The sequence below is a fragment of the Oryctolagus cuniculus genome, chromosome 1, assembly GCF_051225735.1.
Source record: "Oryctolagus cuniculus isolate XC-2025 breed Fujian yellow rabbit chromosome 1, ASM5122573v1, whole genome shotgun sequence".
NCBI lineage: Eukaryota > Metazoa > Chordata > Mammalia > Lagomorpha > Leporidae > Oryctolagus > Oryctolagus cuniculus.
The window spans coordinates 197,164,142-197,188,808 of record NC_142867.1 but is presented as its reverse complement, the minus strand read 5'-3'; the positions used below and the strand labels follow the sequence as shown (position 1 = coordinate 197,188,808).

General features: G+C 41.5%; 1 protein-coding gene and 1 non-coding gene across 23 annotated transcripts in view; both read left to right on the top strand.

Moving 5' to 3' along the window:
* UBAP2 (ubiquitin associated protein 2) overlaps positions 1-24,667 on the top strand; it is a 112,891-nt gene that overhangs the window by 61,141 nt on the left and 27,083 nt on the right. For 4 of the 22 annotated variants that reach the window (XM_070053369.2, XM_070053364.2, XM_070053382.2 and 1 more), the window contains 6 exons: positions 5,625-5,679; positions 7,324-7,427; positions 15,904-15,959; positions 17,887-17,954; positions 19,612-19,801; positions 23,265-23,478. In XM_070053369.2, the coding sequence (XP_069909470.1) occupies positions 5,625-5,679; positions 7,324-7,427; positions 15,904-15,959; positions 17,887-17,954; positions 19,612-19,801; positions 23,265-23,478 (687 nt within the window). Of the gene's footprint in view, positions 1-5,624; positions 5,680-7,323; positions 7,428-13,930; positions 13,997-15,903; positions 15,960-17,886; positions 17,955-19,611; positions 19,802-23,264; positions 23,479-24,667 lie in introns of all 22 variants that reach the window. The other 18 variants (XM_070053358.2, XM_051856840.3, XM_089299818.1 and 15 more) reach the window with 7 other exon arrangements.
* LOC127485311 (small nucleolar RNA SNORD121A) lies at positions 19,919-19,999 on the top strand. Its single transcript, XR_007912416.1, has one exon. It is a non-coding gene; the product is annotated as a small nucleolar RNA SNORD121A (small nucleolar RNA).

The following is a 24,667-nucleotide window of genomic DNA, read 5'->3' as shown; positions in this document are numbered from 1 at the left end:
ATTTTTAGACTTTAACTTGTTGAAGCGTAGTTTTTATATAAAACTAGATTTCATATGAAACCGTAACAGAGCAAAGTATTAGCTTAAATATCAGAATTATGGGCTGGTGCCGCGGCTCAATAGGCACTTGGGCCAGGGCCTGCGGCGCTGGCACCCCGGGTTCTAGTCCCGGTTGGGGCACCGAATTCTGTCCTGGTTGCCCCTCTTCCAGGCCAGCTCTCTGCTGTGGCCCAGGAGTGCAGTGGAGGATAGCCCAAGTCCTTGGACCCTGCACCCACATGGGAGACCAGGAGAAGCTCCTGGCTTCGGATCAGTGCGGTATGCCGGCCACAGTGCACCAACCACAGCGGCCATTGGAGGGTGAACCAACAGTAAAGGAAGACCTTTCTCTCTGTCTCTCTCTTTTTCTCACTGTCCACTCTGCCTGTCAAAAAAAAAAAAAAAAAAAAAAAAAAAAAACACAGAATTATGAAATGTTTGAATATCTCTTCCTGTAATAGAACTATTATTTACATGTACTCATGTATGAATTGTCAGTTCACAAGTGTGCACATAATATATTTAATCTCAAGAATATTTCTCGAGTACATTTTTGGAAATAGAAGGTAAACATAAGTATTCTGTGGGACTATAATCAAGAATGGACTGTGTTTTGGAGAGGAAGTTTATCTAAATAGGTATATATTCAGGAGAAAAGAAAGCATACAAAGTATAAAAGTTAAAAGATATAAACATATTTCAATGGGAATTTCAGAGATACTTTCTTTTCTTCTCTTTCTCCTCTACCTCAAAAGTTAAAAATACTTTTGAAGTAGCATGCACCTGGAGTCTTTACAGCTGTGGGGTGGGCTTATGACAACAGAGCTATCTCGCTTTCCAACAAGGAAGTCAAAGATATTTTACATTTTTCCAATTTCAGTAAATGTAATACAGTCCTCTTCTTTCACGTGATACACATTTTCTACTCTTCTGAAATCCTTTGTAGCAGTTATTTCTGTCTGCAGACCTCACTGCTCCAGACTCTACTTGACAGAGTCCAGGTGTTGGTAAACGATCTTCTTGGCTTCCGCCATAGCCTCCTTGGTGCTGCTCACTGCTCCTGCCACTTGGCCCTGTCTGGTCCTGCAGAACTCTCTGTGCTGCCACCTTGTAGGTCGCAGTTTGGAGTCTGAGTTTGTGCACAGGACAGGGGGGTATGGCCAACGGGCAGTGTCTCTTGAGACCACATTCTTCTGGTCCCAGTCAGCCCAAGGAACCAAGATGATGGCCCAAGTGCCTGGGCCCCTGCTTCCACATGGGAGATCTGGAAGAAGCTCGTGGCTCCTGGCTTCAGTCTGGCCAAGCCTTGGCTGTTGTGGCCATTTGGGGAGTGAACCATCAGATGGAAGACTTTCATTATCTCTCTATCTCTAATTCTCCCTCTCTGTAACTTGCCTTTCAAATAATCTTTTTTTTTTTTTTTTTTTTTTTTTTTTAATTTTTTTAAGACAGAGTTACAGAGAGAGGTAGAGACAAAGAGAGAGGTCTTCCATCGGTGTTTTACTCCCCAGATGGCCACAGTGGCCGGAGCTGTACTGTTCCGAAGCCAGGAGCTTCATCCAGGTCTCCCATGTGGGTACAGGGGCCCAAGGACTTGGGCCATCTTCTACTGCTTTCCCAGGCCATAGCAGAGAGCTGGATGAGAAGAGGAGCAGCTGGGACTAGAACCGGCGCCCATATGGGATGCCAGCACTTCAGGCCAGGTCTTTAACCTGCTGCACATAGCACTGGGCCATCAAGTTAATAAATCTTTAAAAAAAAAAATTCTTAATAGACCTACATTAGGGGAAGGCACTGTAGTGCAGTAGGTTAATCCTCTGCCTGTGGCACCAGCATCCCATATGGGCGCCGGTTCTAGTCCCAGCTGCTCCGCTTCCAATCCAGCTCTCTGCTATGGCCTGGGAAAGCAGTAAAGAATGGCCCAAGTACTTGGGCCCCTGTACCCACATGGGAGACTGGGAGGAGGCTCCTGCCTCCTGGCTTCAGATTGGTGCAGCTCCAGCAGTTGTTGCCATTTGGGGAGTGAACCAATGGAAGGAAGACCTCTCTCTGTCTCTCCCTCTCACTGTCTGTAACTCTACCTCTCAAAAAAAAAGACATACATTAAAGTGATAAAATAAGGGCATTATTAATTTTTAATTTTAAAAGATTTTATTTATTTATTTGAGAGATAGAACCACAGACAGAAGGAGAGGCAGACAGAAAGGTCTTCCTTCCGCTGGTTCAATCCCCAAATGGCCACAATGGCCAGAGCTGGGCCAATCTGAAGCCAGGAGCCAGGAGCTTCCTCTGGGTCTCCCACGTGGGTGCAGGGATCCAAGGACTTGGGCCGTTCTCTGCTGCTTTCCCTGGCCATAGCACAGAGCTAGATAGGGAAAGGAGCAGCCAGAACATGAACCAGTGCCCATATGGGATGCCAGCACCATAAGCAAAAGCCTAGCCCACTATGCCACAGCGTCAGCCCCTAATGCAATCTTCTGACCTCATTCCAGTTTTGCTGTTCATCTTACTAAGTTTTTTAAAAGATTTATTTATTTATTTATTTGAGAGGCAGAGTTACATAGAGAGGGAAAGGTAGAGAGAGATTTTCCATCTGCTGGTTCATTCTCCAAATGGCCGCAATGGTTGGAGCTCAGCAGATCTGAAGCCAGGAGCCACGGGCTTCTTCTGCATCTCCCAGGTGGGTGCAGCAGCCCAAGCACGTGTGCCATCTTCCACTGCTTTCTCAGACCGTTAACAGGGAGCTGGATTGGAAGAGAAGCAGCTGGGACACGAACTGGTGCCCATATGGGAGTCAGGCTCCACGTGTGGAGACAACCTACTTCTCACAGCGCCTACTAATGTTCTTTATAGTAACAAAAGAAATTTCTTGTTTTAGATCCAATTTATGGCTCCATATTGCATATTTTTTAATGATTTTATTTGAAAGGCAGAGTGACAGAACGGGGGTTCACTCCTCGAATGGCCACTAGAGTATCTTCAGTTGCCTTCCCAGAGGCATTACCTGGATGCTGTATTGGAAGCGGGACAAGTGGGATTTGAACCAGCACTCTGAAGCTGGTGTTGCAGGCAGTGGCTTAACCAGCTGTGCCCTGATGCCAGATCTTTCCTGCACCATTTTTTTTAAAGATTTTATTTATTTGAGAGGTAGAACTATAGACAATGAGACGGAGAGACAGAAAGTTCCTCCCGTGTTGGTTCACTCCCCAAATGGCTGCAGTGGCCGGAGCTGCACCGATCCAAAGCCAGGAGCCAGGTGCTTCTTCCCAGTCTCCCACATGGGTGCAGAGGCTCAAGCACATGGGCCATCCTCCACTGCCCTTCCAGGCCACAGCAGAGAGCCAGATCGGAATAGGAGCTGGGACTAGAACTGGTGCCCATATGAGATGCTGGCATTGCAGGCAGAGGATTAGCCTACTGTGCCATTTTATGTACCCACCACGAGAGTGCAAAGGTGCACTCTGTCTTCAACACTTGTTGTTTTCTGATTTTTTAAAAGATAGTAGCTATCGTAGTGGATGTGAGGTGATCTTTTACTAGTTTTGACATGTTTCCCTATTGCTCTGTGATGTTGAATATATTTTCATGTGCTTGCTGGCCATTTGTATTTGTTCTTTAGAGAAATGTTATTCAAGTCCTTTTGCTCCTTTTTGAATCCAATGGTTTGTTTTTGTTGTTGAGTTTTAGTAGTGCTGTATATATTCTAAATGCTACTGTCTCATCAAATATGTAGTTTACAGATACTTTCTCCCATCCTTTGGGTTGCCTTTTTACTCTATTGATAATGTTTTGATTACATGCCAACCTTTTTTTAAAATTTATTTTCAGCCGGCACCGCGGCTCACTAGGCTAATCCTCCGCCTTGCGGCACCGGCACACCGGGTTCTAGTCCCGGTCGGGGCGCCGGATTCTGTCCCGGTTGCCCCTCTTCCAGGCCAGCTCTCTGCTGTGGCCAGGGAGTGCAGTGGAGGATGGCCCAAGTGCTTGGGCCCTGCACCCCATGGGAGACCAGGAGAAGTACCTGGCTCCTGCCACCGGATCAGCGCGGTGCACCGGCCGCGGTGGCCATTGGAGGGTGAACCAACAGCAAAGGAAGGCCTTTCTCTCTGTCTCTCTCTCTCACTGTCCACTCTGCCTGTCAAAAAATTTAAAAAAAAAAATTTATGTTCACGTTATTTGAAAAGCATAGAGGTGAGATAGGAGGAGACAGATAAACAGAGATCTTCCATCCACTGGTTGACTCTTAAAATGCCAACAACAGCCAGGGTTGGGTTACTCTGAAGCTGATATCCTAGAACTTTGTCTGGGTCTCCACATGGGTGACAAGGGCCCCATACACTTTGGCCATCATTGCTGCCTTCCCAAGTTATGCACTGGAAGAAAACTCATTCAGAAGTGGAGCATTGTGACCCAGACTAGGTATTCTGATATGAGATGTGGACATGCTAACTGGGGGCTTCACTCTGCCAAATGACTGCCCCCATAGGAATTTTTAATTTTCATAGTCCAATTTTTTTATATTGCCTATACCTTTGGTTTCATATTCAGTAAGCCATTGCCTAATCCAACATTGTATGGTGTTTGCCCTGTTTTTTCCCTCACAAGTTTTATAATTTCAGTTTGTAAGTTTAGGTTTTTGATCCTCAGTTTAGAATTTCTAGGAAATCAATTAAAAAGATAGGACGACAGAGAAAAGATAGAAATAGAGAGAAAGTTCTCCCATTTACTGGTTTACTCCCCAAATTCCCACAAGGACCAGGGCTAGGGCAGGCCAAAGCCTGAAGCTAGGAACTCCCAGGGACTCATGCAATTGGGGCATCTTCTGCTGCTTTCCTAAACTCATTAGCAAGGAGCTGTGGGACTTGAACCTGCACCCTGATAAATGGGGTGCTGGCGTCACAGACTGATTTAGCCCACTGTACCACAGTGCCACCTGCAGTAGTTGATTTTAGAAGTTTCCAATTGGTGCCTGCATTGTGGCACAACAGATAAGGCTCCTGTTGCTATACTGGCATCCCATATTGGAGTGTTAGTTTGAGTCCTGGCTCCTTTGTTTCTGATCTAGCTTCCTTCTAATTTAAGTGAGAAGGTAGTACATGATGTCTCAAGTGTTGCCACCTATGTGGGAGACCTGGATGAAGTTCTTGATTCTGGCTTTGGGCTGGCCTAGACCTGGATGTTGTGGACATTTCAGGAGTGATCCAGCATATGGAAGATAGCTCTTTCTCTCTGTCTCGTCTCTGTGTATGTCTGTCTTTCCCCCTCTCTGTCATTCTTTATTTCAAACAAATAAATAGATGTTAAAAGAGAAAGACACAGAAGGTTTTATAACATAGCCTGCCTATGTAAAGCTATCAGATATCACCAGTACACTAGCAGAAATTATCTTTAATAGCTTTTGAATTCACTATCTTGGTAGGTAGTTGTGTCAGCAGGGAACAACAAATAGGGTGCCCTGGATGGAAATGTCGGTGCTGTTGGGAACAATAATAATGTTTTGGTGATGAGTAAGGATGGAGAATTTGATAGAACCCTAATTGTTTAGGATATAAGTATTATTTTATCGTGCAATTTTTGTTTTTAAGGATTTGGACGTGGTAGAGGGAGAGGGGCAGGAAGGTTCTCAACCCAAGCCATGGGGTAAGTCACAGCTGTCATATTTTTGTAGTTCATTTCTTCCCTAGTTGTTACTTTATTTTTCCTTCCTCTGCCTTGTCAATTATCCTGATGAGTCAGAAAATTATTAACAAATCACATAGTACAAGAATGGCCTTTAGAGTAGGATTTCTAGCCCTTGGCACTAGAGACACTTTAGCTTGGATAATACTTAATTGGGGTAATGGAGTACATAGGATATTTATCAAGGTCTCTTCTCTATTAAATGCCAGCAGCACCTCTCCTGAGGTTGTGACAATCAAAATGTCTATAGACATTGCCACATGTTCTTTGGGAGGAAGGTGTGTAGTCATCCCTAGCTGAAAACCACTGCCCTGTAGGAGCCATGTTGGTAAATCCCACAATTGTCTCTGAATGCTTCATAAATTGAATGCTTATTCATGTTATTCTACCCAAATTTGAATAGTGAAGTATGAGCATAGTAAATAGACACTATAATAAAACCATATTTGTTGTTTCTGGGTTCTCTCTCTTTTCCCTCTATTTTTCTTTCAGATTTATTTGTTTCAAATGCAGAGGGATGGGTGGTGGGGGTATAGATCTTCCATCCACTGGTTTACTCCCAAAATGGCTTCAACAGCTGGGGCTTGGCCAGGATGAATCCTGGTACTCCATCCTGGTTTCCCACACCAGTGGCAGGGGCCCAGGTATCTGGCCCATCATTTGCTTCCCTCCCAAGAACATTAGCAAGAAGCTGGATCAGAAGTAGAACAGCTGGGACTTCATATGGCATTCAGGTATGGGATGCCTGTTGTGCCACAATACCAGCTGCTCCAGAAGCATTAGCTCCCACAGGGTTGTTAAAGTCTTATGGAAGCCATATGTAGATGACAGTCAAGGAAGTAAGGGAATTGACTCAAGCAGTAGCCCTTTGTCACTGTTGTCACTGCTGTCGGTGCCTATGGCTGTGGTCCCTCTTTTGTCTTCTCTGTTTTCTGCCTAAACTTCCTGTGGAAAATGAGGAGATGAAAACCCATGGAGCACTTAAACATTTGCCTACCTTGAGGACTTTAAATGATTTTTCTCTTTAGTTTTTAAAATGAAAATATTAAAGGTAGTAATCATTTTGGACTGTGTTAGATGTGTGAATCATGATTCCTTATGGATATTCAGTTTAAAATTTTGATTAAAAAAAAGAGGTGCTGAACAAAGACTTTTCTTATTTTTAACTGATGTTTCTATATTTAAAGAAGTACATAGTTCAGATGTAAAAAGTTTAAAGCCAGACTTGATTTCTGATGTGTAAATAGAAGACCTGTTGTTTATTTATGCCTTAGTTTTCAGTGGAACTTTCCATTAGAGCCCTTATTGTGCCTGAAGCCTCTGCGTCCTCCTGCTTGCATTATGATGGAGAGGACAGGTTTTAGGACAAAGGGCTATTATAAAAGATATATGGAAGATCCCCAATTATCTTTTGTTTAATAGAAGATCTGTATCCCAATGGATACAAGAATTAGCTATACTTAAATAGGAGGAGTAGAAAGGGTAGTCCTTTATACTGTCTGTAAGAAGAACTGGGCTCTTTTGGGGAATGATCATATATACTCATTTTTGTGGCTTTGGTGCTTGCTTGATTTGCCTTTATTTTTTCTTTATTTCAAACTTAAGGACTTTTAATCCTGCGGACTATTCGGATTCCACATCTTCAGATGGGTGTGGAACAAAGCTAGTGATTTGGGAAGCTGCTCAGAATGGTGCAAATGAGGGAAGTGGTAAGTGTTCTAGATTTGCTATAGGTGGGTTTTAAATATTTGAGCTCTTAAGAGTTTTAATTTATTGATTTTTTTTTAAACTTGTTTATTTGAAAGGCAGAGTTACAAAGAGAGGGAAGAGACAGAGAGAGAGCTTCCATCCATTGGTTCAATCCCCAAATGGCCACAATGGCTGGAGTTGGGCCAGACTGAATCCAGGAGCTTCCTCTAGGTATCCCACTTGGGTATTAGGGACCCAAGCACTTGGGCCTTCTTCCCCTGCTTTCCCAGGCTATCAGCAGGGAGCTGGTCTGGAGTAGAGCATTTGGAATTCGAACTGGTGCCTGTGCTGCAGGTGATGGCTTAACTCCCTGTGCCACAAGACCAGCCCCAAGAGTTTTATGTTCTGGGGCCGGTGCTATGGTGTGGCAGGTAAAACCACCATCTGCAGTACTGACATCCCATATGGGCACTGGTCCTGGTCCTGGCTTCTCTACTTCTGATTCAGCTCTCCCTGCTTATGGCCTGGGAAAGCAGTGGAAGATGGCTTAAGTGTTTGGGCCTCTGCACCTGCATGGGAGACCTGGAAGAAGCTCCTGGCTTCAGATCAGCCCAACATGGGCCATCGTGACCATTTGAGGACTGTACCAGCAGATGGAAGACCTCTCTGTCTTTGTCTCTCTCTGCCTCTGCCTGTCTGTAACTGCCTTTCAAATAAATTAAATAAATCTTTTAAAAAAAGAGTTTTATGTTCTTATGCAAAGATAGAACTCTAAGTGTGCTAATGGAGCTGAATGAAAAATTGGCCACTCTGCTACCTCTGAGACTAGTCCTTGTTGGTTCTTACCTCTAGAATTTCTCACATCAAAATTTCATTGATGATGTGGAATGTGATTTTTCCCTTCCATACTTTGTGTAAGTCAGTACTTAAGCCACACTCCACTCCAGTATGTCAGATATACAGGAATTCTTAGAAGAATTTTTACTGAAAGTATTCAGCCATTTCCATGGTGAACACTAAAATTTGGGGCAATATTGCTGGTTATTGTACATCCCTATCTTTTGGATTATTTTCTGAAATTCATTGATAAATCAGATGATTTACTCATGAAAGTAAGCAAGCTGTTAAAGTCATATTTATAAGAACATAACTTAAGCCTTAATAAAATGCAGCTCAATGGGTAAAAATATAAATTATGAAAAAGCAACACTCATATAACATCAGCCATGACAAAAAATAGATAATAGCATGATCCTAGAAGCTCAATTAATTAGTGAATTAGGAATATAGATACTGTAGAGAGGATCAACAGAAATCAAAAGTAGGAATACTGATAAACTACTTGGGAGACTTACCAAAGGAAGGTAAAGAAGCATAAGTGGGTTGAGAAAAATCACGTGATATTAGAAGGTTATATGTTACGTCAATAAGTTTTTTGCCAACAAATTTAAAATGACAGATTGAGCTCATTCTTGTAAATCTTAAAAACCTAAGTATTGGAACATAAAATCTAGTAAGACAGAAAATTGCTTATATCACAACACATGAAATTTATACTAGATATTTCTTAAAAATCAATTTGTACATATAAATTCAGGAGAATGGCAAAGATGGCTTGACACATAACCTGGTGCAAAAGTGCTCATAGCATAATTTATAATTATCAAAAAATCAAGGGGACAAGACAGCATGGCCCAGTAGTTTGAGCTGCTGCTTAGGATGACTTCATCCCATATCTCAGTACGTGAGATCAAGGCTCACCTCTGCTTTTAATGTAGCTTCCTTCTAATGCAATGAGGAGGCAGCAAATGATGGCCCAAGTATTTGAGTTCCTGTCTACCACATGGGAGACCCAGATGGAGCTCCCAACTCCTGGCTTTGGCCTGGCCCAGCTTTGGCTGTTGCAGACAGTTGAGGGGTAACCAGTAGATAGAAGATATCTCTTTGTTTTGGTCCCTCTGCCTTTCAAGTAAACAAATTAACTGATCTTACAGAAGAAAAAAAAAAAAAAAGTAGAAGCAACCCAAGTGTCCATCAGTGAATGAATGATTAGGAAAATGTAAAATGTCTATGTTGGGGAGTATTGGAGAGCCTCAAATGCAATGAAGAGATGCTACAATATGGATAATACTTAAAAACATGCAGAGTTAAGAAGGCAGTCAGAAAATTTTATATTTTGTATTTTGTAATTCTGTTTATTTAGCTGTTCAGTTTAGGCAAATCCCTAGAAACAGAAAATAGATTGTTGATTGCCTAGTGCTGGAATCTCTTGGTAATGAGGAATGGCAGCTAATGGGTATAGTGTTTATTCTTGGAGATGGAGATATTCTTGGGTTAGATGGTGGTGATGACTGCACAAATTGTAAATAGTCATACCAAAAATTATTCATTTTTCTATTTTGAAAGACTGAATTTCATGTTTAGTATATTTATTAAAAATGTCTTATTCACCCTTTTAGTGAAGTTAAGTAGAAAACTTACATAATCATTTTATCAAGGAAAAGAATTTTGATACCATTTTTATTTTGTTTGCTTGTTAAACCCTGGCACTTAGAAATATAGAAACATTTCCTTGAGCAGATGAAGGTTATCTGTAAAATTTATAGCTAATATTATAGTCATTGATGAAATAGTAAATCTTTTTCCTCTAGAACAAGATCAAGGTGCTTATTGCCACTGTTATTGTTCACCATTATACTGTAGGTCCTAACCAGTGCAATAAGGAAAATACAGACTTCATCAGGGTTAGAAACAGACTAAAACGCCACTCATTTGTTGTGATAAAGGAGATTTTTAAAAGATGCTTACTAGATATATGTTTCATGAATAGTTGTATTTCTGTAATCTACCAATGATCAAAGAATGGAAAAATATGATAGTAGCTTCGTAAACATCATGCATAGGACTAACTAATGATAAATACATTTCATGGTCTTCTACCTAGAACAATATGAAGCAGTATTGTTAATAAAGAAGATACGACGGAGAGATATATGATTTTATTGTTGTTCCGAAGTTTAAGCTTTACTGAATTATTCTTAGTATTTATTATATTAATCCATGGTAGCTTATTCCATGTCAACTGATGGTATATTGAAATAATTGATAAATAAAATTCACCCCTTTTTATGGGCATAAGTGGATACATTCTAACAAATGTATCTAGGATTTTTTTTTTTTTTTTTTTTTTTTTTTTGGACAGGCAGAGTGGACAGTGAGAGAGAGAAACAGAGAGAAAGGTCTTCCTTTGCCGTTGGTTCACCCTCCAATGGCCACCGCGGCTGCCGCGCTGCGGCCGGCGCACCGCGCTGATCCGATGGCAGGAGCCAGGAGTCAGGTGCTTTTTCCTGGTCTCCCATGGGGTGCAGGGCCCAAGCACCTGGGCCATCCTCCACTGCACTCCCTGGCCACAGCAGAGGGCTGGCCTGGAAGAGGGGCAACCGGGACAGAATCCGGCGCCCCGACCGGGACTAGAACCCGGTGTGCCGGCGCCGCAAGGCGGAGGATTAGCCTAGTGAGCCGCGGCGCCGGCCTTATCTAGGATTTTAACTACCATTAAAATTGAGATATCAGAGTAGGTATTTGGCCTAGTGGTTAAGACATCTTTGGGACACTGATATATCAGAGAGCCTAGATTTGAGTCCTGGCTCCAATCCCAGTTCCAGCTTCCTGTTTCTCTTGGGTGGCAATAAGTGTTGCCTCAAGTAGTTGGGTCTCTGCTACCAACATGAGTGATGTGAATTGAGTTCATGGCTCCTGTCTTCAGCCTTGTATAGCTTTGGTTGTGAATTTTTTCAGGGATGAACCAGGGAATGGGAGATTTCTCTCTCTGTCCATTAGTTTGTCTCTCTGCTTTTCAAATAAAAATAAATAGGATCAAGATATCAATTTTGCGTCCTAATTAACTGACTGCCCATGGAAAGTATTTGGGGTTAAGAAAGAGAAAAGAAGAAAGGGGAGAGAGAGAACAAATGAGAGAAAAGGGAGGGAGGGAGGGAAAATCCCTTAGAATTGTATTTAAACTTTTGAATCTGCAAAAACCTAACTATAAATAAAAAAAAAAAAAAGAAAGGAAAATATTTGGGAAAGAATGCATCTGTACAGCCTACTTTTCACCCTCTTCTCATGATTCCCTAAACAATGCAGTATAACAGCCGTTAACATTGTTCTATATGCTCTAGAGTTGGTTTAAAGTATATGGGAAGATGTACATAGTTTATATACAAATGCTGTTCATTTGATATGAGGGGTGTTAGCATCCACAGGTTTTGGTATCTCTTAGGGTCCTGGAACCAGTCTCCATCAAATAGTTAAGGATGAACTGTAGTTTAGCAATAAACACAAGCCCGTGAAGCTGATTGATTTTGATAAAGGTTATGAAGCAATTAAATATATATATAATAATGTACTCAAAAGAGTAACTCCAAGTCGGTAATAAATCTACATGTGAAACCTAAAAGTCCACTTCACAAAGAAAATATATTGGCAAGGTCTGTTGACTTTAGCTTAGGCGTAATTTTCTTATTTATGTTCCCTAAAGCATGAGTCACAAAAGAAAATTTGACAAAGTATACTTTATAAAAATTCTGCTCTTTTGAAGCAAATAATGAAAAGGCAAGCCATACTGTACGAGAAAATATTGTAAACCCATACTTGACAGAGTATTTGTATATAGAATATATAAAGAAGCCTCAAAACTTAGCAGTAAGCAAACAACCTCCAGAACGTTTGTAAAAACTGAGTAGTAAAATGGGAAAGGTCTGCGAATGGGTAATTGTAATGGTAGCACAAAATAGTGTGTGTACTTACTACTGCTGAGTGGTAAATTTTAAATATTCTGTTTTTTTTTTTTTTTAACTATGATTTTTAAAAAATGGAACCAGCATTGTAAGCTTATCAGTGTCCTGGGTTTTAGTGTTTAGTGTTCTACTATAATTACTGGAAATGTTGTCATTGGGACTCTGGGTGAAGGGTAGCTTCAAAATAAAATGTTCACTAGAAATGAGGAAAGGAATAGAACAGATGGTTCATGAAAGAAGATGGTATAGAGGGCACGTAAGCCTACACAAATAGACTTCTCATCTTTAGTAACCAGAGAAATACAAATGAAAACCACAGTTATCTACCATTCATCTATTAAAGTGGATATAGGCCGGCGCCGCGGCTCACTAGGCTAATCCTCCGCCTAGCGGCGCCGGCACACCGGGTTCTAGTCCCGGTCGGGGCGCCGGATTCTGTCCCGGTTGCCCCTCTTCCAGGCCAGCCCTCTGCTGTGGCCAGGGAGTGCAGTGGAGGATGGCCCAGGTGCTTGGGCCCTGCACCCCATGGGAGACCAGGAAAAGCACCTGGCTCCTGGCTCCTGCCATCGGATCAGCGCGGTGCGCCGGCCGCAGCGCGCCGGCCGCGGCGGCCATTGGAGGGTGAACCAACGGCAAAGGAAGACCTTTCTCTCTGTCTCTCTCTCTCACTGTCCACTCTGCCTGTCAAAAAAATAAAATAAAAAAAAAAATAAATAAATAAATAAAGTGGATATAAAAGAAAAGTGATAATGCCATGTGCTAATGAAGATGGCCAAATAACTGGAATTCTTAGCCATTTCTGATGGAAAGCATACGGTTATCATATAATGTGACAATCCCAAACATAGGTTTTTTAAGAAAGTAGAATGAAAACACATCCAAGCAAAAATATGTAAGTAATGTTTATACATCAAGTATTAGAACAGAATGTTGAATTAAACTCTTATTAGCTATTTTTCGTTTATATTCTCTCTTCCCTTTATCTCCCATCACCTATCCCTCCTTAATTCTCACTTATCGTAACAAATTCTTGCCAGTATGCGTTTAGATAAGCAAGATGAGTTTGTTGGAAAATACAGTTAAGGGTTTCATTAGCTGGTGGACTGCTGCAGTTTCTCTGCAGTGATACTGTATTGCTGTAAAGACAGGTCTGAGCCCAGCATGCAACCTTTCAAGCTCAGAAAGCTGACTGTTGAATCTAGTAAACAACGGAACTAAATTAGTCAAACTGCTAGAAATTTGCTATAATAAAAATAGTTAAGGAGCTTAGTAAACATGGGAATGATAGTGAGTGTGGTTGATAGAACTGTGTTCAGGAGCCATCGGGCACGATTCAGTGCCTGAGTCACAGTGGCCTGTGACTATAAGGACCGCAGTGAGATTCTCTGCCCTTGCAGTACTGTAGTTCCCACCCTCGACAGAGGGTACGTTCTGTAACCCTGGTGGGGATGCCTGCAACTGTAGGTAGTTCCAAACTGCAGATATACTGTGTTTTTCCCTATACATACATACATTTATATATGCATACATATTGTAAGGGTTGACTTATATATTAGGCACAGTAAATGATGAACATTAATAACCAATAATAAAATAGAGCAATTATAACAACATACTGTAATAAGGTTATGTAATAGGGTTATGCTAATTACTGGCCAGTTTCTCTTCTGAGGAATACTTTCATTGTTGTATGATAAAACCTTGCATTTTACATTGATCTACAGAACTGGCATCAAATGATCACAGCGTAGCTCAGGATCTGCCAAACAAAGGTTCTTACAAACTCAAAGGTATGAATGTTTTATTTTAAAATCTAACAATATGTTTAAAATGTCTTCATTTTTTATATATAAAAGTTCATCTGGGGGCCAGCATCACAATGTAGCCGGTAAAGCTGCTGCCTCCAATCCTGGCATCCCACTTGGCCACCAGTACATGTTCAGGTTGCTTTGCTTCCTATCCAGCTCCCTGCTGATGGCTTAGGAAAAGCAGTGTAAGATGACTCAAGTGTTTGGGCTCCTGTACCCACGTGGGAGATCCAGATGAAACTGTTGGCTCCTGGCTTCCACCTGGCGGTTGTGGCTGTTTATGGAATGTTCCACTGGATGGAAGGTCTTGCTTTGTAATTCTGACTTCCAAAATAAATAAATCCTTTAAAAAATAACATTAGATATTTATAATATATATTTTTATAACAATTTCATAAAAATTTTTAGCTTCTGATTATTGACTTTTTTCTTTTGCTCTTTCAATTTTTTTCGTTTCTTTTGAGAGAGTGTGTCCTAATATGCTGAGTCACTTACTAAATGCTAACAACTGACAAAAGTGGGCAAAGCCAGAACCAGGAGGCCGAACTCAATTCAGGTCTCCCACATGGGTAGTAGGACCCGTTACTTCAGCTGTCATCATTGCTCCCCAGGATTGGCACAGGCAGGAAAGTGAAGTCTGGGTTCTGAGCTGAAAAGTGAACCTAGGCAAACTCAGAGGAAAGCAGTCTTTATTGTTGCTAGTCCGAACACCTGCCCCCATTATTTAATTTTGAAGAAGTTGATTATGTTATTAAGGTGATATCCAGGAAACTAGACCTTGTCACTTGCCACCTTTTCATCTCTCCCCTCTCCACACAGTTTTTGTTTTTAAACTATTTATTCATTTGAAAGAGTTGCAGAAAGAGGAGGTGGATTAGAGAGAGTGATCTTCCATCCACTGGTACACTTCCCAGATGGCCACAACAGCCAGGGGGGCTGATCCAGGCCAAAGGCAGGAACCAGTAACTTCTTCCAGGTCTCCTACATGGGTGACAGGGCCCCAAAGTACTTGGGCTATCTTTTGCTGCCTTCACAGGCATATAAGCAGGGAGCTGGATCTAAAATGGACAGCTGGGACTAGAACCCACTTGCCACAACACCAGCCTCCAACACAGACTTTTTGAAGAAAGAAATGGGAGTTTGCTTATCAATTGCCTGTTTTCTTCCAATGATGAGATAAAAACCATTCAGTATCCCAATTTCTCTAGATGGTTGTGGTTAATATTTTGATGTATTTCCCTTTAAAACCATTTGGGTTTGTTTCTTCATGTGAGCTTTAAACTAAGGGGCCTGACCATACACAAGATCTAAAAAGCATATGTTAGCGTATTTGGTTACCAGTAATTTTCTTCTTAGGCACTTAAATATTTTGTGGATGCTTTTTGTTTAAGAAGTATTACAGCCCATCCTGTATACCTGCTTTTTGAGACAGTATGGCAGTCTTGATGGGAGCAGGAGTAATGTTAAACTTTCAGAACCTTTGAGGGAACCATCTTGTAAAGCTACTCTTTTAAGAATCCTTCTCTAAATTTGATAATTCTGTAGTCTGCCTGAAATAGGGTCTTGTTTTAATGGTATATATCATCAATAGAGTATTTTTATGGTATGTCTGTACTTTATTATTCACGGCAGAATTGCTTGACTATGATGTCCATTGAAAGAAAATCAATTTGAGACACTTATGTTGTGTAGGTATTTCTGACCGAGTTGCATTGGAAAATATTACTGAATATATTGAGAATTCATCAAGAATTTCATATTTGTTGAGTTGTTAGCTAAATTATTGAGATGCATGATACTTTTTCTGGCATAACATAGAATTCAGAATCATTTAGAGGAAGACAGTATTTGATTTTGTGCTATGAACTTTGATTGTTGTCATTTCCTAGCAGGGGCCTGGAAGAATTCTGTGGAGGAATGGACAACAGAAGACTGGAACGAAGATGTAAGTGTCTGGCCTTGGATCAGATGCATCCCTTTCATAAAATGATTTTTTGAAAAATCCTTTATTTGTGAGTCTGGTTTATTACTCAGTTCTTTCCAAGAGCTGGCTGGGCTGGGCCAGACAAGCAGGTAGCCAGGAATTCAATTCAGGTCTCCCACATAGATGTTAGGATCCAAATACTTGGGCTGTCACCTGCTGCCTCCACAGCATGTGCATTAGCAAGGAAATTGGATTGGAGGCAGAGACAAGACTGTTCTAGGCATTCAGATGTGGGATGTGGATATCTTAAGGTGTGTCTTCACTGTAGTGCCAGACAGCCGCTCCCACACTATCTTTAAGTGTCTTGTGTTAGAATATGTGCTGCGATTTTGTTTGGGTCCCAGAAAGGGAATAGTTCTTGGTATAAGGCTTTATATCTTCATGTCTGTCAAGGTCAGCAGACAGGTTAGAAAATCAGGGGGTCAGAATATAAAAGACTTATATTCAAATTCTTTTTTAAAATTTTTTATTATTTGAAGGGCAGAGTTATATAGAGAGGTGGAGAGGCAGAGAGAGAGAGAGAGAGAGAGAGATCTTCCACCTGCTGGTTCAGTCTCCAAATGGCTACAGTGGCTGGGGCTCGGCCAGCCTGAAGCCTGAAGCCTGAAGCTTTTTCCAGGTCTCCATGTTGTGTGCAGGGGCCCAACCACTTGGGAAATTCTCCACTACTTTCCCAGGAGCATTGGCAGGTTGCTGAATAGGAAGTAGAGCAGCTGGGTTTCAAACCAGCACCCATATGGGATGGCAGTGTCACAGGTAGGGGCTCAACCTACTTTGACACAATGCCGGCCACCAAATTTAAGTGTCCTGACTTTGGAGAAGCCATCTTTCCATACTGAGCCTCCTGGATTTCATTTATGTAATGAGTATTGTCATAGCTGTCCTGCCTTCATAAGACTTTTTCTTTTATCTTCCCGTTAAAATCTGGTAAATGCAATACACATGTGCATACTCACAGATACTAATATTCTGTTAGAATATGTATTTTCTGAAAAAAGCATGTTTATTGAGAATTAATAAAAATTTTAAAATTTTCTGAGATTATGCTGATTGGCAGGAGAATAATCTAAAATGCTAATCCTAGATTTCTTGTAGACCTTAGAGCAATAACTGTTGTCTCCCTAACCCTTTACTTTTTAAAGTAGGGTTATTTATTTGAAAGGGAAAGCTTCAGAGAGACCTTTTCCTTCTGCTGATTCTCTCCCCAAATGGTTGCAACAAGCTAGGCCTATGCCAGTCTGAAGCTGGGTGCCTGGAACTCTATTCAGGTCTCCCACCCTCCCAAGTGGGTGGCAGAGGCCCAGCCGCTTGGGCTCCCCCCTGCTGCCTTCCCAGGTGCGTTAGCTGGGAGTTGGATTGGAAGTAGCACAGCCACAACTTGAACCCAATATGAGATGCTGGTTATACAAATGAAGGCTCAACTTGAGGTACTCCAATACGGGCCCCAGAAAAGAAATTTAAGTGTTGATTAATGAAATGCAAAAGTTACTGTCTTTTTAAGAAGAAAATGTCTATTTGACCATTTCAAACTTCTCAGTTCCCTTTTGTCATTTTTGGTAGCATTTGTGCTGTTTTGTTTGTTTATTTTTTTTTCTGCTGTTATTTTGTGTAATGACAGAGGAGTGAGACTGGGACTTGAACCTTGATCTGACTTCATTTTGTGGCATCGCTTCTAATAATTGTCATCATTTCCCTCAGAAGTCATTCTTGTAGGATTGTCAATCTAAAATTTCCTTCACCTGAAGAAAGTTTGCTTGTATATTTAATTCGTTTTAGAACACCTTTTGAATGAACTGAATGAACATGATGACTAGAAATTGTCAGGAATTCAAGTTATTTGGAGTTTTATATAGAGTAACATTAACTTTTTTTTCTACCTTTCTTGCAGCTTTCTGAAACAAAGGTCTTCACTTCCTCATCTGTTCCAGGAGAGAATCAGGCCACACCTGGGCAAAGGTAAACAGTTTCCAGCATCTTTGTTTTTCAAGCCCTGATTGAAATTTTTTGCTTAGGATAAGTATCTTCAATTCTAGAACTTTTTTTCTGTTTTTGTCCCATTTCTTGTAAGTGTAACCTATAATTACCCTCACCTGATGAGCTGACAGAGCTTCAGTCACAACTTTCCTTAGTGGTTGTATCCACAGGAATTAAATTAACAGCTCTTATATTGATTTTTTTTTTTTTTTTTTTTTTTTTTTTTTTTTGCTGCGGCCGGCGCACCGCGCTGATCCGATGGCAGGAGCCAGGAGCCAGGTGCTTTTCCTGGTCTCCCATGGGGTGCAGGGCCCAAGCACCTGGGCCATCCTCCACTGCACTCCCTGGCCACAGCAGAGGGCTGGCCTGGAAGAGGGGCAACCGGGACAGAATCCGGCGCCCCGACCGGGACTAGAACCCGGTGTGCCGGCGCCGCTAGGCGGAGGATTAGCCTAGTGAGCCGCGGCGCCGGCCGTCTTATGTTGATTTTTCACTTGTGGTAGAGGTTATGTTTACAAAAATGAAATGTGTAAGCATTTAAAAGATTTAACTCTTGGGGCCAGTGCTGTGGCATAGCAGGTAGGGCCTCAAGCCTGCAGTGCCGGCATCCCATATGGGCGCTGGTTTGAATCCCAACTGGTCTACTTCTTTTTTTTTTTTTTTTGACAGGCAGAGTGGACAGTGAGAGAGAGAGACAGAGAGAAAGGTCTTCCTTTGCCGTTGGTTCACCCTCCAATGGCCGCCGCGGCCGGCGCACCGCGCTGATCCGATGGCAGGAGCCAGGAGCCAGGTGCTTTTCCTGGTCTCCCATGGGGTGCAGGGCCCAAGCACCTGGGCCATCCTCCACTGCACTCCCTGGCCACAACAGAGAGCTGGCCTGGAAGAGGGGCAACTGAGAGGACTTCATGGAGTACATTACCATGTTAGGCAATCCACTATGACTTGCAGGTCCTACTCAGTACGTGTAGAGATGAGCTGGTATTGGATTGCATACGTTTCATCTGGAACTTCACCTTGCACATTGAGGAAAGGTGCTATGTCTCAAATTGAAACATCTATCTTTCTTTTGGGATGAGAAGAGATGTAGTTAACAAGAGAATTTGTTAATTTATTGTATATTGTTTCTCAAAAATTTGAGAAAGTTAATATGGTTTGTATGAAAGACACTTAGCATTTATAGGAACATTTAAGATAAATGTGAAAGTTTTTGAATGGTTTATGGCTAAGACTTTCATCCTGTAAGACTATGAAACATTATCTTCTAGGAAAATTTAAGGAACACAGGATCCAAATACTAAATAGGGTAACATGTTCTAAACAGACTCTTGAGACAAGCTTTAGAAAATTGTTTATTTCAGTGCGTCAGTTTTTATAGTCATTCATGATTGTGTCATTTCTATGAAAATTTCTCAATGCAGTTTTTTGTTTTCCTTCTTGCCAAAGCCTACTTTGGTTTCTGTGGCTTTGTGGGATATTTTTTATGCCCTCTTTTTAGCTCCCATAGGCCCCGTTTTCTAAAAAGTCACTTAGATTTCACTTAGATAATCTTTAGTGTGAGTTTATTTTATGATTCACTTTTTAGATTTATTTGTTATGTTTGCTTATGAACTATTTTCTCATTTGCTTTTTGTCTTTTTAGCATTGATCTGGTAGCCTTGCTTCAGAAGTCTGTTCCTCCCAACCAAGCCTCAGAAGCCAACTCCTTTGAAACTTCCCAACAGCCGGGTTTTGGCCAAGCCCTTGTCTTCACAAATTCTCAACATAACAATCAGATGGCACCAGGGACTGGCGGCTCCAATGCTGTCAACTCCTATTCTCCTCAAAGTCTGGTAACTCACTTTTGTTTCAGTATAAAATTTTAAGCAATATGTCCATTGGCAAATGTTTTCTAGAATGTAACACATATTTTAGATATTTATCCATTTACAAAATAATTCTATGCATCAGTCCAGAAGACAATGATGTGATAAACTCCAAGCACATATCTGATGATTCCATGTGGAATGTAACTACTGAGATTTCTGGATAATGATGCAAATATTTCTTTGTGATAAGTTGAATTCTTCTCAACTAATGGTTCTTCAGATTGAAAAACATCCTTTTTATTAGTGATTTTTTTCTTTGATTTTGTTTCACAGTATTTAATGTGTTAATATTTTTTAAAAGAGATGTATTTATTTACCTGAAAGGCAGAGTCACAGAGAAGGAGAGGCACAGAGAGAAAGAGAGATTTCATCTGCTGGTTTACTCTCCAAATAGCTACTATGACCAGGGCTGGCCAGGCAGGTGCCAGGAACCTGGAGTTCTTCTGGGTCTTCCACATGGATGTGGGGGCCGAAGCCCTTGGACCATGCTCTGATGCTTTCCCAGGTGCATTAGCATGGAGCTGGATTAGAAGTTGAGCAGCCGGGACCCAACCAGTGCCGATATGGGATGCTGGTGCTGCAAATCATAACTTACAACATGCATTACAACATCAGCCCCTAATACATTAAGCTTTTGTTTCAGTTTATTTAAACGCAAATGCAAGTAATTTGGCTTGCTGCAAATCATGCAAAAATAGTTCTTTCCAAATCTGACTTTGTGTTTACATTTTTTACATATTTTTGTTATTCTGTAAAATTGGACATTTTTTTTAAATACTAATGATGTAATGAAGTCCCATGTGTTTCCTTGAAACAGTGTCATCTAGTGCTGTATATTTGAGACTGACTTTCTGCTGTCAGAAAGAACTTTGAGAAATATATTACTGAAGGGTGTGAAGGCAGACTGCCGGAGTGTAGTTTATGATAGAATCTAGTTGTATAATGGTTACATGAAATCCCTGCTTAACTTTAGGAAGTTCAGACTGCCCGAGAGGAGATTGAAAGGGCTGTGAACACAGACCTGTATTTTCACTAGTGATGATTATTTTGACTTTTTGTTTATTTGTTTTTATCTGAAATGTATTGTTGAGAAATAGAATGTTCTTCCCTACCTGGGTCAAATTGTTTGCTGTACCCTGAGAAAAGTGAATTTACAGACTTAAGGTTGGGTGTATGCTATGATGGTTAAGATGCTACTTGTGAAGGCTGATGTTGTGGCACAGTGGGTAAAGCTGCCACATACGATGCTAGCATCCCGTATGGTTGCTGGTTTGCATCTCGGCTGCTTTTTTCTGATGCAACTCCCTGCTAATGTGGAAATATGGCCCAAGCATCTACATGGAAGGCCTGGATGGAATCCCAGCCCTGGCCACTGTGGTCATTTGGAGAGCGAAGCAGCAGATGGGAGAGCTCACCTTCTCCCTCTCCATGTAATAGTTAAAACTTTAAAAAACGATTTAAAAAGCTACTTGGAAATTCTGCATCTTGGGTCTGAGTGCCTAGATTCAAGTCTTGGTTCTGCTTGATTCCAGCTTCCTACTAATATGAACCCTGGTAGGTTCAAGTACCTTGGTCCCTGCCACACATGTGGGAGATCCAGCTGCTGCTGTTGTGGGTCCTTTGGAGACTAAACTAGTAATGGAAGATCTCTGTGTTGGTCTCTGTCTCCCTCTCAGCTTCTCTGCCTTTCAGATGAATACAATTTGAAATAAAAGAAAATGTGTATTTTTTCTTACTGTCTTCTCCATGCAGTCATGTCACATTGTGGGCTTGGGGCTTAGCATGTTTAGTGTCATTGTTGTTTGAGTTGGTGTCAGTGCTTGAAATGGGCATGCTGCCATCTCTGTTTTGAAAAGAAAGGCCCAATAACTAGAACCTTTGTGTTTTGAGTGAACCACTGTTGTTCTCTTCTGTGTTTCTATCTCCTACTGGTGTAAAGCTGTGAAGTCCTCGCTGACTCTCAGCCTGGCACTGAGTTCATGGGTATCACTTGAGTTCTTTTGAAAAATTGTATTTATTTGAGAAGCAGAGAGAGAGCTCCTGTGGCTGGTTCACTTCCCAGATGACCACAACTGCTGGGATTGGGTCAGGGTTGAAACTGGGAGCCTGGAACTCAATCTAGGTCTCCTGTGTGTGTAGCAGGGACCCAAATACCTGAGCCAACATGAAGTTCTTCTCAGGGTGTGCATTAGCAGGGAGCTAGAATCAGGAGCAGAACTGGGACTTGACTGTAGGCACTGTGACATGGGATGTGGGAATCATTATCTTAACTGGGGCCAAACTGCCTCCTGCCAAACAAAGGCAGTGATAATTAATTATTGTGCTGAATCACAAGTGGACTAGCTGGGACTCTCAGCCAGGCTCTCGGGAGTGGCATGCTGGCATTCCACATGTTGACTTCAACACAGTACCAACCCAGCATTCCAGTGCTTGGATTTTTAGTGACCTTCATGTGTGTTACACCTTGAGAAACTGGAGTGCAAATTGACTGTTTAACACTGTACTAGGGTGATGGTTTTCCACTCTACAGCACTTTATAACCATTAGGGAACATAGTAAATTGCAACAACAGTAATGATGGTAGTAGTAGCAATAATAATACTTAGGATAGCCTCAAGACAAAATGAGTGAGAATCTTTGAGATGGGAATTTGGTCCCTGTGTGTGTTTGTATATGTGTATGCATTTGTATGTGAACATGCTTATTTAAAAGTTCTCCATTGATTTAAATTTGTAGGAGACATTGAGAGGCCCTATACTAAGTGGCATTTTAGGCATGGCTGTAGTCATTGACTCAGGAATTTCATGGTGTTGTAAACATACAGATAATGTATTTGATAAAACTAGCTGATGGATTAGAGGAAGATGGGAAGCATCTTCTGGGAAACCATCACTTGCCTCACCCCCAGATGGCCAGGTCTGGGCTAGGCAGAAGCTGGAACCCAGGAACTCCATGTTCTACATGTCTGGTGTGGACCAAACAATTGGGCCATGTTCTGCTGCCTTCCCAGGTACATTTGCAGGAAGCTGGATTAACCTACTGAGCATGGCACTGGCCCCATTGCTGCTCTGCTTTCAATCCAGCTCCCTGCAAATGCGCCCAGGAAAGCAGCAGAAGATGCCCGAGTTCTTTGGCCCTTGCCATCCATGTGGGAAACCCAATGGAGTTCAGTCTCCTGGCTTTGGCTTGACCTAGCCTCGGCTGTTGTGTCCATTTGGGGAGTGAATCAGCAGATGGAAGATCTCTGTCTCCGTCTCTCTTGGCACACTCTCGCTTGTACTCTCTCTCTCCTTCTCTCCCCTCCTCCCTCTGTAACCCTGCCTTTCAAATAAATAGATTAAATCTTTTTCTTTTTTTAAGTAAAGAGTATGTTGGAAATTCTTTATATTGCTGAGAATTTGTTTTTTTTTTTAATTTCCCATTCAAGTCATCCGTTCTTGGCTCAGGATTTGGAGAGCTTGCACCATCCAAAATGGGGAACATCACTAGCTCCCAGATCTTGGACCAGTTGAAAGTTCCAAGTTTGGGCCAGTTTACCACCACCCCAAGTTCACAGCAGAATAGTGCGAGTACCCCCACAACTACTACTTCTTGGGACCTCAAGCCTTCAGCATCCCAGCCCTCCGTCCTTAGTCATTTTGGTAAGTATACATTTTCTATGCCGTTTTTGCCTACTGAAGCCATGCTAAGCATCAGTGTGTGTTGACTTGTATTCTCAAATGTAGAGTTTGTTCAGACATATTTCTTTTTAAATTTTTTTATGTAAAGACATTTTTACATATTTATATTATTCTTGTAAGAGGGTACTTCAAAGAGTTCATGGAAATGGAATTAAAAATGAGTATAGATTTTGAATAAAAATTTTCTTTGAGAGGCAGAGTTACCGACTGAGAGGTCTTCCATCCTTTGATTCACTCCCCAAATGGCTTCATTGGCCAGAGCTGGGCTGATTGAAGCCTGGAGCTTCTTCCACGTCTCCTACATGGGTGCAGGGGCCCAAGCACTTGGGGCCATCTTCTACTTTCCCAGGCCATTAGCAGAGAGCTGGATCAGATGAGGAGCAGCTGGGACACCAGTCGTCACCCATATGGGATGCTGGTGCCACAGGTAGCGGCTTAACCTACTATGCCACAGCACTGGCCCCAATAAAAATGTTTTTTAAAAGAATTGTTTATTTATTTGAAAGGCAGGCTGATAGAGATCTTCCATCTACTCCCCAAATGCTCTCAGTAGCCCACCAATATAAACTCTTTGTAATTCCATTTTTCCACTATTTGAAACACCCTCATGTAATATGTGCTTTGATTTATTATCATTTGTAATGGTAATGGTTGTGGTGGTTTTTATTAATAGTAATAGTAAAATAGTTCATTCCTTGAACAGCTGTGCCAAAGTATGTCAGAAACATGTGAGTATGAGTATACAACACTTGGAGGCAATGCGTTCACAAAATTTCCTGAGCTCTGTTAGAGTAAGGTGACGACAAAGGTTTGAATGTGGATAACATTTCAAATCCTACTTTTGTGATTTTTTTTCTCATTCTTTAACTTGCATTTATCCACAATATTTGGTCAAACTCTGCCTATTTTTCTGTGGTTTGCCTTGTAAAGTCAGAATGTGTGAGCTGGATTTGTTCTAAAGCGAAGTCCCACAGAAAGTATGACATTAAACCACTGTTCCCCAACAGTTGCTCAGATACTACATTAAATTATGGAATTTCAGGGGTCACATTACATAGAATTGATGTGTTGGGCTGGTTGTGTTTAGGGTATATGCAAACACCTGGAAGTATGTATTTCTCTGCTGAGTGAAATGGCTTATAGTGTTGAA